This window comes from Cetorhinus maximus, unplaced genomic scaffold, assembly GCF_964194155.1.
Source record: "Cetorhinus maximus unplaced genomic scaffold, sCetMax3.hap1.1 HAP1_SCAFFOLD_201, whole genome shotgun sequence".
NCBI classification, from domain to species: Eukaryota; Metazoa; Chordata; class Chondrichthyes; order Lamniformes; family Cetorhinidae; genus Cetorhinus; species Cetorhinus maximus.
The window spans coordinates 664,317-680,332 of NW_027596179.1; the positions used below are offsets into that span (position 1 = coordinate 664,317).

The following is a 16,016-nucleotide window of genomic DNA, read 5'->3' on the forward strand; positions in this document are numbered from 1 at the left end:
ATCAAGCTGACTCTTATGACCAAGATGCTGGTTTATGAGGCCTGTGTTCTCAGCAACATGTTATTTCGCTATGAAACATGGACGGTTTATTTTCATTCTTTCATGGGATGTAGACATTGCTGGCAAGGCCAGCATTTATTGCCCTTCTTTAAGTGCCCTTGAGAAGGTGGTGGTTAGCCACCTTGTTGGATTGCTGCAGTCCATGTGATGTAGGTATACCCACAGTGCTGTTAGGAAAGAAGTTCTGGGATTTGGAGCTGGTGATAGTGAAGGAACCATGATATTGTTCCAAGTCAAGATGGTTAGTGGCTTGGCCCTCCAGGTGGCGGTGTTACCATGCATCTGCTGCCCTTGTCCTTCGAGATGGTGAAGGTCACAGGTTTGGAAGGTGCTGTCACAGGAGCCTGGGTGAGTTCCTGCAGTGCATCTTGTAAATGGTACACTGCTGCCACTGTGCGTCGGTGATGGAGGGAGTGAATGTTTAAGGTGGTGAGTGGGGTAAGAATCAAGCAGGCTGCTTTGTCCTGGGTGGTGTCAAGCTTCTTGAGTGCTGTTGGACCTGCACTGATCGAGGCAACTGTGGAGTATTCCGCCATACTCCTGACTTGTGCCTTGTAGATGGTCAAGCAGCTTTGGGGACTTAATGCTTTCAAGAAAGGAAGTTCAACAAGTTTCATCTTTGCTGTTTGCAGCGCATTCTGGCATCTCACGGAAGGACACAATCACAAATGCAGCAGCCCCCTCAAAGGCAAATCCTCTAGGGGCGTGTATGTTGACATTCCAGCGATGTGGTTGACTCTTAACTGCCCTCTGAAATGGCCTAGCAAGCCACTCAGTTGTATCAAACAGCTGCAAAGCCTCAAAAAAGGAATGAAACCGGACGGACCACCTGGCATCAACCTAGGCACCAGAAACGACACTGGCAAACTACACCCTGTCAGCCCTAACATCTGGGCGCTTGTGCCAAAATTGGGAGAGCTGTCTCACATACTAGTCAAGCAACAGTCTGACATAGTTATCCTCACGGAATCATATCTGACATACACTACCATCACCATCTCACCAGCAGGACAGACCCAGCAGAGGTGGCTGCAGAGTGGTATATGGTCAGGAAGGAGTTGCCTTGGGAGCCCTCAACATCGCATGGCATCAGGTCAATGGGCAAGGAAACCTCCTGCTGATTACCATGTACCATCCCCCACCCCTCCGCTGATGTATCAATGCTCCTCCATGTTGAAGACCAATTGGAGAACGCACGCAAGGGAGCAGAATGTACTCTGGGTGTGGGACTTCAACGTCCCACACCAAGAGTGGCTCGGTAGCACCACTACTGACCGAGCCGGCCAAGTCCTAAACAACATAGCTGCTAGACTGGGTCTGTTACAGGTGGTGAGGGAACCAACAAGAGGGAAAAACATACTTGACCTCATCCTCACCAACCTGCCTGCCGCAGATGCATCTGTCCATCACAGTATTGGTAGGAGTGACCACAGCACAGTCATTGTGGAAACGAAGTCCTGCCTTAACACTGAGGATACCCTCCATCATGTTGTGTGGCACTACCACTGTGATAAATAGGATAGATTTCGAACAGATCCAGCAACTCAAGGCTGGGCATCCATGAGGCCTTGTGGGCCATCAGCAGCAGCAGAATTGTACTCAAACACAATCTGTAACCTCAAGGCCCGGCATATCTCCCGGTCTACCATCTGCACCAAGCCAGGGGATCAACCCTGGCTCAATGAAGAGTGCAGGAGGGCATGCCACAAGCAGCACCAGTCATACCCTAAAAATGAAATGTCAACCTGGTGAAGCTATAACACAAAACTACTTGCGTGCCAAACAGCATAAGCAGCAAGTGATAGACCAAGCCAAGTGATTCTACAACTAATGGAGCAGAGCTAAGCTCTGGAGTCCTGCCATATCCAGTCATGAATGGTGGATAATTAAACAACTCACTGGGCAACATTTTCCCTCCGTCGGGGGGATGTGTGGGAGCAGGTTCCAGATCGGCGCCCCCGGTACTGCCATTTTACGTGGGTGGGCCAATTAAGGCCCGCCAGCATGACGCCCGCCAGGAAGCACTATGCGCTCCCTATGCAGGCGGGGGGGATTCCCTGAGCCGGGAGTACGCTCTTTCGCATATGCCAAGCTGTTCCAGTGTAGCTGCAACACTGGCATCTACCCGGTTATGCGAAAAATTGCCCAGATATGTCCTGTACACACAAAACAGGATAAATCCAACCCATCCAATTACCTCCCCATCAGTCAACTCTCGACCTTCAAGAAAGTGGTGGAAGGGGTCATCAACAGTGTTATTTATCGGCACTTGCTTAGCAACTACCTGCTCCCTGACTCTCAGTTTGGGTTCCGCCAGGGCCACTCAGCTCGTGACCTCATTACAGCCTTGGTTCAAACAAGGACAAAAGAGCTGAAATCCCGAGGTGAGGTGACAGTGACTGTCCTTGACATCAAGGCCACATTTGACTGAGTGTGGCATCAAGGAGCCCTAGCAAAGCTGGAGTCAACGGGAATCAGGGGGAAAACTCTCCACTGGTTGGAGTCATACCTAACACAAAGGAAGATGGTTGTGATTGTTGGGAGATCAGTCATCTCAGTTCCAGGACATCACTGCAGGAGTCCTTCAGGGAAGGTCCAACCTTCTTCAGCAGCTTCATTCAATGACCTTCCCACCATCATAAGGTCAGAAGTGAGATGTTCGCTGATGATTGCACAATGTTCAGCACCATTCACAGCTCCTCAGGTACTGAAGCAGTCCATGTCCAAATGCAGCAAGACCTAGACAATATCCAGGCTTGGGGTGACAAGTGGCAAGTAACATTCGTACCACACAAGTGCCAGGCAATGACCATCTCTAACAAGGAGAGAATCTAACCATCACAACCTGACCTTCAATGGCATTACCACTGTTGAATCCCCCACTATCAATATCCTGGGGGTTACCACGGATCAGAAACTGAACTGGCCTAGCCATATAAATACTGTGGCTACAAATGCAGTTCAGAGGCTAGAAATTCTATGGCAAGTAACTCACCTCCTGACTCCCCAAAGCCTGTCCGCCATCTACAAGGCACAAGTTAGGAGTGTGATGGAATACTCCCCACTTGCCTGGATGAGTACAGCTCCCACAACACTCAAGAAGCTTAACACCATCCAGGACAAAGCAGCCCGCTTGATTGGCACCACATCCACAAACATTCACTCCCTCCACCACCGATGCACAATATCAGCTGTGTGTACCGTCTACATGATGCACTGCAGGAATTCACAAAGGCTCCGTCGACAGTGCCTTCCAAACCCACAACCACTACCATTTGGAAGGACAAGGGCAGCAGATAGATGGGAACACCACCACCTGGAAGTTCCCCTCCGAGTCACTCACCATCCTAACTTGGAAATATATCACTGTCGCTGGGTCAAAATCCTGGAACTCCCTCCCTAACAGCACTGAGGGCGTACCTACACCACATGGATTGCAGCGGTTCAAGAAGGCAGCTCACCATCACCTTCTCAAGGCAACTAGGGATGGGAATAAATGCTGATCCAGCCAGCGAAGCCCACATCCTGTGAATGAATAAGAAAAAATTGGTGTAATGCATCCATTCTGTGCACTGCACTTTAGGAAGGGCACGAAGGCTTTAGGCAGGATATAAGAAAATTGATGAGAATGGTTCCAGAGATAAAGGAGTTCAGTTACTTGGATAGATTAGAGAAGCTGGGGTTGTTCTCCTTAGAGAAGAGAAGGTTGAGAGGAGATTTGATGAGATATTCAAAAGTATGAAGGGTCAAGGCAAATTAGATAGGCATAAACTGCTTGTTTCCTTTGGCAGGGGGATGGAGAACAAGACAACATTGATTGAAGTTGAAGGCCAAAAAGAAGCAACAGCGACATAGGGAAAACCTTTTACACAGCGAGTGGTTAGGATCTGGAAAGCACTGCCTGACGATGTGTTGACAGCAGATTCAATTGTGGTTTTCAAAAGGTAATTGAATAAACACCTGAAGATAATAAATATGCAGGATTATGGGAAAAGGGCAAGTTGTGGGACTAGCTAAATTGCTCTTGCAGGGAGCTGGTGCAGACTCAACAGGCTGACTAGCTTCCTTCTGTGCTATGACCATTCTATGATCTAGCACTGTACCGTTAAAGGAGTCCATGATTAACACATTCATCACAGGACTAAAACTCCTTATGCTTAGAATAATTTCCTCAGCATCATCATTATTTTCATTCTCTTCCTTAGAACTCTTTGTGATGTGTCATTTCAAGGGCCTTTTCTCTTCTCTATGGGCAGTTCACCAAAATGATAGATCAAGTCACACCTGAAGTGCCCATTAGCTGTTCCCTGGGAATGCTTGAGATTCATTCACCCATTATTTCTGTTTCAATGTTGTAATAGCCAAGTCTGTTAAAGGTACTTTCATCCTCACGCTGCCTGTCTTTAATCTTTCCATTGTATTGATGCCTGCATTGAGCATCTGGACCACTTTGAAATCTGGCAATGAGTCTTCTATTCTTTGTGTCACCATGGAATGTCTGAATTGTTCTATGAAGGGAATGACCATTTCCCCAGAAATTTTTTTTAAGGTAGGAGACATCTGATCCAGCTGGGTCACCATCTCTGAGAACTGCACACCAGTTTGAAACAGTTGCTTGTCTATGAGACATCTTAGCACAATCCAGTAACTTAAATACTAGTGCCAATACAGGGATCCCCAAACTGAATTTTGTCAATCTTTTAAAAAATCTGTTGAAGTCCATAATATATTCTTCCACGGAATGATTGCCTGTTTGCCAAAATCTATCAAAGTCTGACCATGCCTCAGGAGCATTTAACAAATCATCTTTCTTGCAGATTTCAGCCAAGAACTCTAATAGAAGGTCCAAGCTTCATCACTATCCAATTGACAGGCATCCATCTCAGAAAATACTTCACTTTCAATTGTACTTCTTGTAGGAAGCGACAACACCACGGCTATATCTTGCTCTCTCTTTGGTACGGACATAAGCCTTGTCCACATATCTGCTTCACTCTTCCACTGGTCAAATGGTTCAGACCCCAAGAACATCGGAGAGTAATCATACCCCAACAATTTACACTTGCTTTCTGCCATTTTCCGCCATGGCCACTAGAATTTTAGTTTACTGTCTGAATTTTTTTCCTTAAACTCTAACCTTCATCTATAGGCATCTTCTGTTACAATATTCTATTCCAGGAAGCCGGTTGGTGAAAGATAGAATAAGAGCCAATATTCACACACTTTTATAAACTTTATTTACAGAATTACACATTACAAATTCACACATCCTAACCTAGCCAGCACATTAGGAGCACAAGTGAATCCCCAGTTAATGCCCACCACCTGCATACAATTAAACACAATATTCAATTAACAGCAGGAATGGTTCAGGGAGAGGGAATTTATAAATCTAAAGAGAAGAGTAAAGACCACAAGTGTAGGAATTTGAGTAAGATAATCAAAGACTGGCAGGAAGGGACAGCAAGCTTAGTAAATCGTGCATCAGTGAATAAAGTCAAATAGGGGAAAAATGGTGAGAAGTTTATCTGAATGCACAAAGCATTTATAACACAATAGATGAATTAATGACTTAAATGGAGATACAAGTTTTATTGTAATAACTGCCGTATTACAGAGACATGGTTGCATGGTAAACAAGGCTGGGTACTGAGTATTCCAGGGCATTCCAGGGGACATGGTTCAACAGACAGACAAAATTGAAAAGTAGTAGCGGAAGATCTTGGTTTTGAAGATCACAAAGTAGAATCATTATGGATGTTGATTAGAAATAATAGAGGCAAAAAACACTTCTGGGATTGGTTTATAGGCCCTCTAATAGTAGATATACCGCTGGACAGAGTATTCACCATGAAGTAAGAGGAGTTTGTAACAAAGGTAATGCAATAATCATGGGGGACTTGAATTTTCATATAGACTGGGCAAATCAAATTGGCAAAAGTAGTTTGGAGAACAAGTTCATGGAATTCAAAACAGCTTCCTAGAACAATGCGTCATGGAACCAACCAGGCAACTGGCTATTTTAGACACAAAAACAAAAATTGCTGGAAAAACTCAGCAGGTCTGACAGCATCTGTGGAGAGAAAGACAGAGTTAACATTTCGAGTCCATATGACTCTTCGTCAGAACTGATGGACCAGAGTGGTCCATTCGTGGCTAACTAAAGAGGTTAAGTAGAGTGTTAAAGAATTTAAATTAATGCTGTCAAAAATAGTAAGCCTGAGGATTGGGAGAATTTTAGGTGCCAGTAAAGGCTGAACAAAAATTGACAGAAGGAGAAAAAAAGAATGTGAGAATATGTTAGCAAGAAGCAAAAAGAGATTGTAAGGGCTTCTACAAGTATATAGAAAGGAAGAGAGTAGCAAAAATTAATGTGGGTCCCTTAGAAGCTGAAACAGGTGAAACTATAATGGGGACTAAGAAAATGGCAGGGACATTAAACAGATATTTTCTATTTGTATTCACAGTGCAGCTACAACACTGGCATCTACCCAGCTATGTGGAAAATTGCCCAGGTGTGTCCTGCACACAAAAAACAGGACAAATCCAACCCGGCCAATTACCGCCACAACAGTCAGCAGCACAGTGATGGAAAGGGTCGTCAACAGTGCTATCAAGTGGTACTTGCTTAGCAATAACCTACTCACTGATGCTCAGTTTGGGTTCCAGCAGGGCCACTCAATTCCTGACCTCGTTACAGCCTTGGTTCAAATGTGGACAAAAGAGCTGAACTCCAGAGGTGAGGTGAGAGTGACTGCCCTTGACATCAAGGCAACATTTGACAGAGTATGGCATCAAGGAGCCCGAGCAAAACTGGAGTCAATGGGAATCAGAGGGAAAACTCTCCGCTGGTTGGAGTCATACCTAGCACAAAGGAAGATGGTTGTGGTTGTTGGAGGTCAGTCATCTCAATTCCAGCACATCACTGCAGGAGTTCCTCAGGGAAGTGTCCTAGGCCCAGCCATCTTCAGCTGCTTCATCAATGACCTTCCTTCCATCATAAGGTCAGGAGTGGGGATGTTCGCTGATGATTGCGCAATGTTCAGCACCATTCGCAACTCCTCAGTTACTGAAGCAGTCCACGTCCAAATGCAGCAAGACCTGGACAATATCCAGGCTTGGGCTGACAAGTGGCAAGTAACATTTGCTCCACACAAGTGGAAGACAATGACCATCTCCAACAAGACAGAATCTAACCATCGCCCCTTGACATTCAATGGCATTACCATCGCTGAATCCCCTATCAACATCCTGGGGGTTACCACTGACTGGAAACTGAACTGGACTAGCCATATAAATACTGTGGCTACAAGAGCAGGTCAGAAGCTAAGAATCCTGTGGCGAGTAACTCACCTCCTGACTCCCCAAAGCCTGTCCAACATCTACAAGGCACAAGTCAGGAGTCTGATGGGATACTCTCCACTTGCCTGGATGACTGCAGCTCCAAAAACACTCAAGAAGCTCAACAGCATCTAGGACAAAGCAGTCCACTTGACTGGCACCCCTTCCACAAACATTCTCTCCCTCCACCACCAACGCACAGTGGCAGCAGTGTGTACCATCTACAAGACAGTCATTGCCTGGCACTTGTGTTGTGTGAATGTTACTTGCCACTTGTCAGCCCAAGCCTGGACATTTTCCAGGTTTTGCTGCATTTGATGAAGCAGTTGATGATGGTTGGGCCTAGGACACTACCCTGAAGAACTCCTGCAGTGATGTTCTGGAACTGAGATGATTGACCAAGAACCACAACCATCTTCCTTTGTACTAGGCAATAGTCCAATCAGTGGACTAATTGTGCTAACACCAACAATAAATAGTGGGCATAGCACATGCTTTAAACAATTATTCAAATCTAAATGACTGGATGAGCATGAGGAACTCACCATTGCAGACCTAAACCCATGGTGTAATACTCCAGCACGATACACCAATCTACCACCACACTATCTCAATTTTCTTCAGAATATATGTGTATGAAACAGTGCTACTCACCATCCACTTCATCAACCACTGCCCGAATGACTAAAGGAAAGACTCCTTTCTCTAGATCAAAGTTTAACTAAAAGGTAAAAGAAAAGAACAGTCAAAAAATAAGATAAAAATAATTTTTAAGTTTCAAATAAAACTTTTCAAAGTCCTGCAAAATTTAAAATGTCAAAAAACTATACTTGCAATGCATTTTATGCATATTTCCAAGATAAACATCCCATGTTTACTACAAAATGAAATCTATTTAACAGATAAAAATCCTTAAGTTTTTTTTTAAAGTTTGTCAATGTAACACTTACAACTTTACCCATTAATTTAAATGTAGTATCATTCCCAGTCTATTGAATTCAAAAGGTAATGCTGCAACACTACCTGGCAATGTTTGCTCCAGAGATGGTGCGATAAATTCATGTAAGTCAGCTAAAATTTCCTCCAGCTATGAGTAATACAATAGGAGACTAGCTAGTGATTTATAAAAGTCACGTCTTTATATATTTACTATTAAAAGCTAACTGTAATCAAAGGTTTAGAAATTAAACATGAGTTTAGCAGATAACTAAACAGAAAACCAGAATGGATTAGGGCAAATTTTGGAAAGACAGAGAAGGCTAGGTAAGGTGAGGTGGAAGGAAACACTAGCACACAGGACTGCAGAGCAACAGCGAGGTGTTTTTATTAAGAAACAACATTAACAATCTTGTGCCTATACTTTCTATCCTCAAAACCTTGCTTCTTGACAGTCATATTTTACCATTGTAAGTTTGTGTTCATATACAAAATGGAAACTACCTATGTAAACATGCCACCATTGTACTCAATTTTTCATTTCTCAACAATTCAGCCTGGATCATTCAATGCTCCAAATACATCTACTGAACAAATTGCTAATTTTTTTTGATACTTATCTATAAGAAAGCTCCCTTCTCATGCTATTTTCTCCTTTACTAACCATAAGCAAAGTATATATTGAGGTGAATACAAAAATAAAATATTGCAGATGCTGGGAATCAGAAATAAAGCCAGGAAAATGCCGACTCCAGGTTGGACCTGAAACATTAACTCCGTTTCTCTCTCCACAGACGTTGCCAGGCCTGATGAGCATTTCCAGCATTCCCTGTTTTTATTTCAGACTACCAGCATCCACAGTATTTTGCTTTTACATCTAATAGGTGTTTTGCAACAGAATATAATTTCTCTTTGTTATTCTTAAGTGGTTGAGATGGGCAGCATTCTAATGCATGAAAGGAAAATTATGGTTAAATTAGTTAGGTTAAAGGATGGTTATCTATTTATGCATTTGTCCAACTATGGGCCCTTTGTTTAAGCTAACTAACATTAAATATTAAAGGATGACAGAGCACTAAGGTTCAAATGGTAGAGCAAATCTGGATAATTACTGGCCAATTAGTTTAACCTCTGCGTTAGGGAAAATTTGACAATCTCTAGCTAAGGATGAAGTTACTATATATCTGGATTAATTACTATATATCTGGATTAATAAAACAGATAGAAGTATCCAGTAGCAATTTCAAAAATGGACAATGGTGTTTAGCAAGCCTCTCAGTTCTTTGAAGCGGTATCAAGTGTAACAGAATTGTAGTTGTCATGTACTTCATAAAAGAACAAAAAATATAAGAGCAAACATAGGCCATATGGCCCCTCAAGCCTATTCCAATGATCAATAAGATCATGGCTGATCTTTGATCCAATTTCACTTTGCTGCCCGATCCTCGCATCCCTTGGGAATCCAAAAATCTATCAATCTCAGCTTTGAATACAGTCAACAACTGAGCATTCATAGTCCTCCGAGGTAGAAAGGTTCCGAAGATTCACAACCCTCAGTGAAGAAATTCCTTCTTGTCTCAGCCTTAAATGATTGGCCCCTTATGCTGAGACTGTACTCTCTTGATTTCACTCTCCAGCCAGGGGGAAATACCCACTCAGCGTCTACTCAATCAAACCCCCTCAGAATTTTAAGTTTCAATGAGATCACCTCTCATTCTTCTGAACTCCAGGGAGTATAGGCCGAATCTAGTCAACCTAACAACATAGGACAACCCTTGGTTAGAAATTAGAAATAGGGTTAGAATGTTTATATAACCAGCTTAAAATATGTAAAGGAGCTGTAAGCTCTTTTTTATTAGAAACTGCTTAAGGTTTAATTTCTATAGAATCAAGGCTAGTGTGATAATTGTTCTTCGGTAATGTTAGTTAGCTTGAACAAAGGACCCATAGTTGGAAAAATGCACAAATAGATAACCATCATACAAAACTATGCTGGGCTTTTCATTTAATCTTGCTTAATTAAGATGCTTGCTGAAGTACATGAATTCATTAGTGTGTGGAAGCAGAAATCATTTTAGTGAATAACACTATGGTTCAACAGCCTGATAAGGAATAAGAAAAGCTGAACCGAATGACCATTATGTATACCCTCCGACCTTCCTCTCTCTGACACTGAAACATGGGTTCTTAGCAAAGGACTCGGATTTATCCCCTTACACCCCAAATGAATGAATTTTGAGCTCGGCATGACACTGAGCTCTTCTTCAGTTGCCTTCACCTCCATGCCCACTTCTTTGGACAGGAGTCCTACACCAACCAGTGGACCTTTTCACCCGTTTCCAGTATTCTCCCTCCATCTGGACCCCATTCTCTGGCTTCTTCCCCACTCTTGATCTTTTCATCGAGAACTGCTGGTGTGACATCGGCTGTCTCAATTTCTCTGCTCCCCTCACTCACTCTAACATGCTTCCCTCTGAATTTTCTGCACTCCGTTCCCTCAGGTCCAATCCTAACACGGTCAACAAACCTACTGACAAGAGTGGTACTGCTGCTGTCTAGAAAACTGATCTCTACCTTACAGAAGCCGAATGCTAACTCACCAAAACTTCCTCCAACCTCCCCCTGAACCATGACCCCACCACCAAACATCAAGCCATTGTTTCCAGAACAGTCAATGACGTCATCTCTTCCGCTGATCTTCCCTCCACGGCTTCCCATCTCAGTCCTCCAACCCCACACAGCTCACTTCTACCTTCTTCCCAAGATCCATAAGCAACACTACCCTGGTCAACCCATCGTTTCAGCCTGTTCCCAGCCCACTCAGCTGATTTCTTCCTTTCTTGACTCTATTTTTTGTCCCCTTGTCCAGTCTCCCCCCATCAACATCCACAACTCTTCTGATGCCCTCTGTCACTTTAACAGTTTCCAATTTCCTGGCTCTAAACATCGCTTTACCACGGATATCCAATCTCTCCACAACTCCATCCCCCACCAGAACAGTCTCGAGCTCTTTGCTTCTTCCTTGAATGGAAGCCCAACCAGTTTCCATCAACCAGCACCCTCCTCTGCCTGGCTGAACTTGTTCCCTCACTGAACAATTTCTCCTTCAATGCATCTCACTTTTGTCAAATTAGGTGTTGCTATGGGTACCTGTATGGGTTCTAGCTAAGCCTACCTTTTTGAAGGATATGTCGAACAATTCTTGTTCCATTCCTACTTGGGGCCCCCTCCCCCAACTCTTTTTCCAGTACATTGATGACTGTATCGGTGCAGTGTCCTGCTCCCGCCCTAAATTGGAAAACTACTTCAACTTTGCTTCCAAATTCCACCCCTCTCTCCGTTTCACATGGGCCATCTCTGACTTTTCTCTTCCCTTCATTGACTTCTCTGTCTCCATTTCTGGCAAAAGGCTATCAACTAATGCTCATTATAAGCCCACTGACTCCCACAGCTATCCTGATTACACCTCCTCACATCCTATACCCTGTAAGGACTCCATTCCATTCTCCCAGTTCCTCCGTTGCCATCGAATCTAATCTGATAATGCAACCATCCAAAACAGCGTTTCTGAGATGTCTTATTTTTTGCTCAACTGAGGATTCCCCCTAACCCCACTACCATGGTTGACATGACGCTCGACCACGTCCACCACACTTTTCTCACTTCTGCTCTCAAATTTTTCCCTCTCAGAACCACGATAGGGTTCCTCTTGTCCTTACCTTCCACTCCACTAGCCTCCATATTCAACAGATCATTTTCCACCATCCATCGTGTGATGCCACCATCAAGCACATCTTCCCTTCCCCTCCCCTTTCAGCATTCCAAAGAGATCGTCCCTTCTTGACACCCTGGTCCACTCCTTAGTCACCTCCAACACCTCACCCCTTTCCCACGGCATCTTTCCGTGCAAGTGCAGGAGACGTAGAACCTGATCTTTTACCTCCACTATCCTCACCATCCAAGGCCCCAAACACTCCTTCCAGGTGAAGCAGCGATTTGTGTGCGCTCCTTTCAATCTAGCATACTGTATTCACTGCTCACAATGAGGCCTCCTCTACATCAGGGAGGCAAACACAGATCGGATGACTGCTTTGTGGAACGTTGCCGTTCAGTCCACAAACATGACTCTGTGGCCTGTCATTGTAATTCTCCATTTTGCTCTCATGCTGACATCTCTGCCCTTGATCTGCTACACTGTTCCAGTGAGGCTCAACGTAAGCTTGAGGAACAGCACCTCATCTTTTCATTAGGCACTTTACAACCTTCCGGACTTAACACTAAATTCATCAATTTCAGACCATAATCTGTGCTCTATTTTGTTTCCTTTCCTTTGCATGTTTTGTTTGTTAGTTATTTTTCCAGACAGCAGCACACCTCCTCTAGGCACATATTTATTTGCTTGCCCCATCACCATTACCTCCAGCCCTGTAATACTAACATTTATATCTGCTGCAGCTTCAGTTGTGTTAGCATCACAGACTAATATCCATATTCCGTAAACATTTATATGGATGCTGCTAGCTAAACCAAAATGACTTGCTGAGATGGTCACCCTGACAATGAAAACTTATAAAAAGAAATAATAAATGTAAAAACAGATCTTGAAGATTTCAAGTGATGGGGCTGTGACTATTTCCTTTGGCAGTTGATTCCATTGTGGGATTGTTCTTGGGAATAAAGATTGTTAATACACTGTATTTGAAACAAATGGTCTTTGTAGTTTGTGTGGATGACTACTTTGTGTTTTGTCACTGCCAAGGGGCACCAGGTATTTGCTTCTGTCAATTTCCCCCAGTCCATTCCATATTTTGTAGAAGACGGTCAGTTGATTTTTCTCCCTCCTTTTCTGTATTGATTCCCATTCCAAATCTTTGATCAAGGGCACTGGTATATTTCTTGTACTGATTCGTGCAGTGTGTCTTTGGATCAGTTCAATTTTATGTATATCTCTCACTATATAAGGATCCCACACCACTTGCATACTCCAGGACCGAACGAACAATCTCTCCTGTGTTTCACGCTATCACAAACTCTCCTTTTGTCTTTGTCCCAACCATCCCTTGCTCAAAACCTATTGCATCTCTAACTTTTCCCAGTTCTGATGCAAGGTCGCAACCCTGAAGCATTAACTCTGTTTCCCTCCACCGACGCTTCCATAAACTGCTGAGTATTTCCAGCATTCACAGTATACTGCTTTTCAGCCACTGTGAACATCTTGTTACATGCCTTATGAACAACCTTAGACATAAATAGCTAATAGTGGAATAGGTATCAATAATGAAGTCTTTGGGAGTTTGTTTGATGCTGGAGATGGAATGTTACTGAAAGGATAAAACTGGTCAGAGCGAACAGCTTGCAAGGAAAAAATGAGGCAAGAGTGATTGATCAAGGCCAGAGTTACATGTGAAAGTTCAAAAACCCAATGGCAGGTGAATGGCATTAAAGGTGAGATTTTCAACCCAAGGTTCAGGCAAAGAACTCGACATTTTATAGGATATATTAAAATAAAGTAAAATTCTATAGGGTGAAAAGATCGCGACAATAATCCACCCAGGTATCCACCTCTGAGAAAGGATATAGAGTGAGAGACTTTGGGAGGGCTCAGTGCAGTAGGTGGTGGAAGTGGACACTGAAGAAAGACTCCAGTTCAACACTCCTGAGCAGTTCAAGAAGTAGAGAATACTTGGGGCACCAAGAGGAGAAGTGGAAGAAGAAGAAGAGTTGTTCGCACATGCCATGCGTCCTACCCAATCTTGACCGGTTCTTGCTGCTAGTCACTGTCATATTCTATCTTAAACTCTGACTAAGTTCAACATCTCACCATATTGGTTGCTCCCGATTCTGGTTGATTAAATCGTGATAACTCTCGACTATCTTAAAATTAGTATACCACTCACCCCAGGGACCAATCCGGTGAATTTTCACTGCACCACCTCCAATACAAATATATCCTTCCTTAAATATGGAAACCAAAACTGTCCACAATGCTCCAGGCATGGTCCCAAAGACCTTTCAACTGTAGCAAGACTTCTTTACACTTGTGCTCCAGTCCCCTTACAATAAAGGCCAACATGCCATTTGACTTCCTAATTTCTTGATGTACCTACACGCTAACTTTGTGTTTTTTTGTACGAGGACACCCAAATCTCTCTGAACATCAACATTCACAGGCTCCTCACCATTTTTTAAAAATTCTGCTTTTCTATTCTACCTACCAAAAGTGAATCACATCATATTTTCCCACATTATACTCCATCTGCCACATAAGAAAGCTTTTGTCGAGGTACCACGTGTGGACTTACTGAGGAAGGTTAATTAGGGCAGCATAGCAAATTGATTCGAAGGAAGAAAACAGAGGAGGAGTTAAGGGGAACTTTTCCAGTGTGGGTGGAAGTGGGCAGGGATGTCCTACAGGAATCATGTCAAAGGCCTGTTCAATATGTAAATTGATAATTTGGATTTAGTCATTGAGAGGCTGATGTGAAATTTGCAAAATTATACTAAAATCAGTAGCATTGTTAATTTGTTAAAAGACCAAAAGCATTTGGGATATTGGTAAAACAAGGAATGAATTATATAAATAAAAATCAAATTGCATATAGAATTTAATGTTGGTAAACTTGGAGCCATATATTTAACGAAAAAAATCCTAAATGAAAAGTCACTCAGCGATGTGAAGAGAGGAATTTTTCCCTTTACTCTGAATGGTGAGAGTGTGGAAACTACTACCTTGAAGAGTGGCTGAGGCAAATGTAGGTAGCAGTGTTTACATACGGGAAGAGATTTAGGCAGGGCGACAGACACAGCAAATTCAGAAGAGACAGGGAAAGAAAGTCAAGACGGAGTATGAAATATTTGGACTGGATTTCGCTGTCAGCAGTGCAGTAAGGCTATTCACTGCTAGCCTCAAAGAAAGCTGCCCACAAGGATCTGGCAATCTCCCTGGTGTAGACCTCCCCTTTCCTGATATTTGTTTCTGGTGTCAAGTCAAGGGGATCGCTAGGCATCCACCAACAGTGATGTCATTAAGCAGAATAAACAACCAATCACGCTGGAGTATTCTCTCAGACGGAAAACCAGGAGGTAAAAACTGCTGAATTCTTTTACTTTTAATTTTAAAATTTTACAGGTAGTGAAACGATTGGGGCATGATCGGTGGGATTTACAAAGAAGCTAAAATATCAAATAAACTTTCCAAAAAAAATTTTTAAATATGGAATTTTTGGGATGAATGGGGACATTCAGAATCAACAAATTTAAACTTACTCTTTCAGAGCCAGTGAGGCTATTTAGCAGTAATTACAAACTTAGTACACCACTAAGAACCCAATCACACCTCATTCAATGTAATGCAACTTTTCAAGGGCTTTTACAGTGAGACGAAGAGCACAAGAGTGGAAGTTCTCATCAGTTCATTGATATCTAATTAATTACAGTCTTGGGAGGACTCAACGGCACACCCTATGGAAAGGTTGCCTAGAATCACTGACGACGACTTCTGGATTTCTAATTTCAACTGTGCATGTGCGGACTACAGAAGCTACTGTCAATTTCAGAGGAGTAACGGTAGTGAAAGCTGATAGTTTCATCATCATAACTACATTAAAGCCTGGGCAAATGAGGTTGATAAGTTGCTCAGTGCAGAGGCTAAAAGAGGAAAAGAAGGAGGCTTTGTGGTA

At 43.1% G+C, this 16,016-nt stretch overlaps 1 protein-coding gene across 1 annotated transcript in view; it reads right to left on the reverse strand.

Moving 5' to 3' along the window:
• The window catches only part of LOC144673021 (E3 ubiquitin-protein ligase MGRN1-like), a gene marked incomplete at its 5' end in the record, with an annotated part of 136,732 nt that overhangs the window by 92,272 nt on the left and 28,444 nt on the right, over nt 1–16,016 (reverse strand). The window contains one exon of the mRNA XM_078535020.1: nt 8,056–8,122. Coding sequence (XP_078391146.1) covers nt 8,056–8,122 — 67 coding nt within the window. The remainder of the gene's footprint in view (nt 1–8,055; nt 8,123–16,016) is intronic.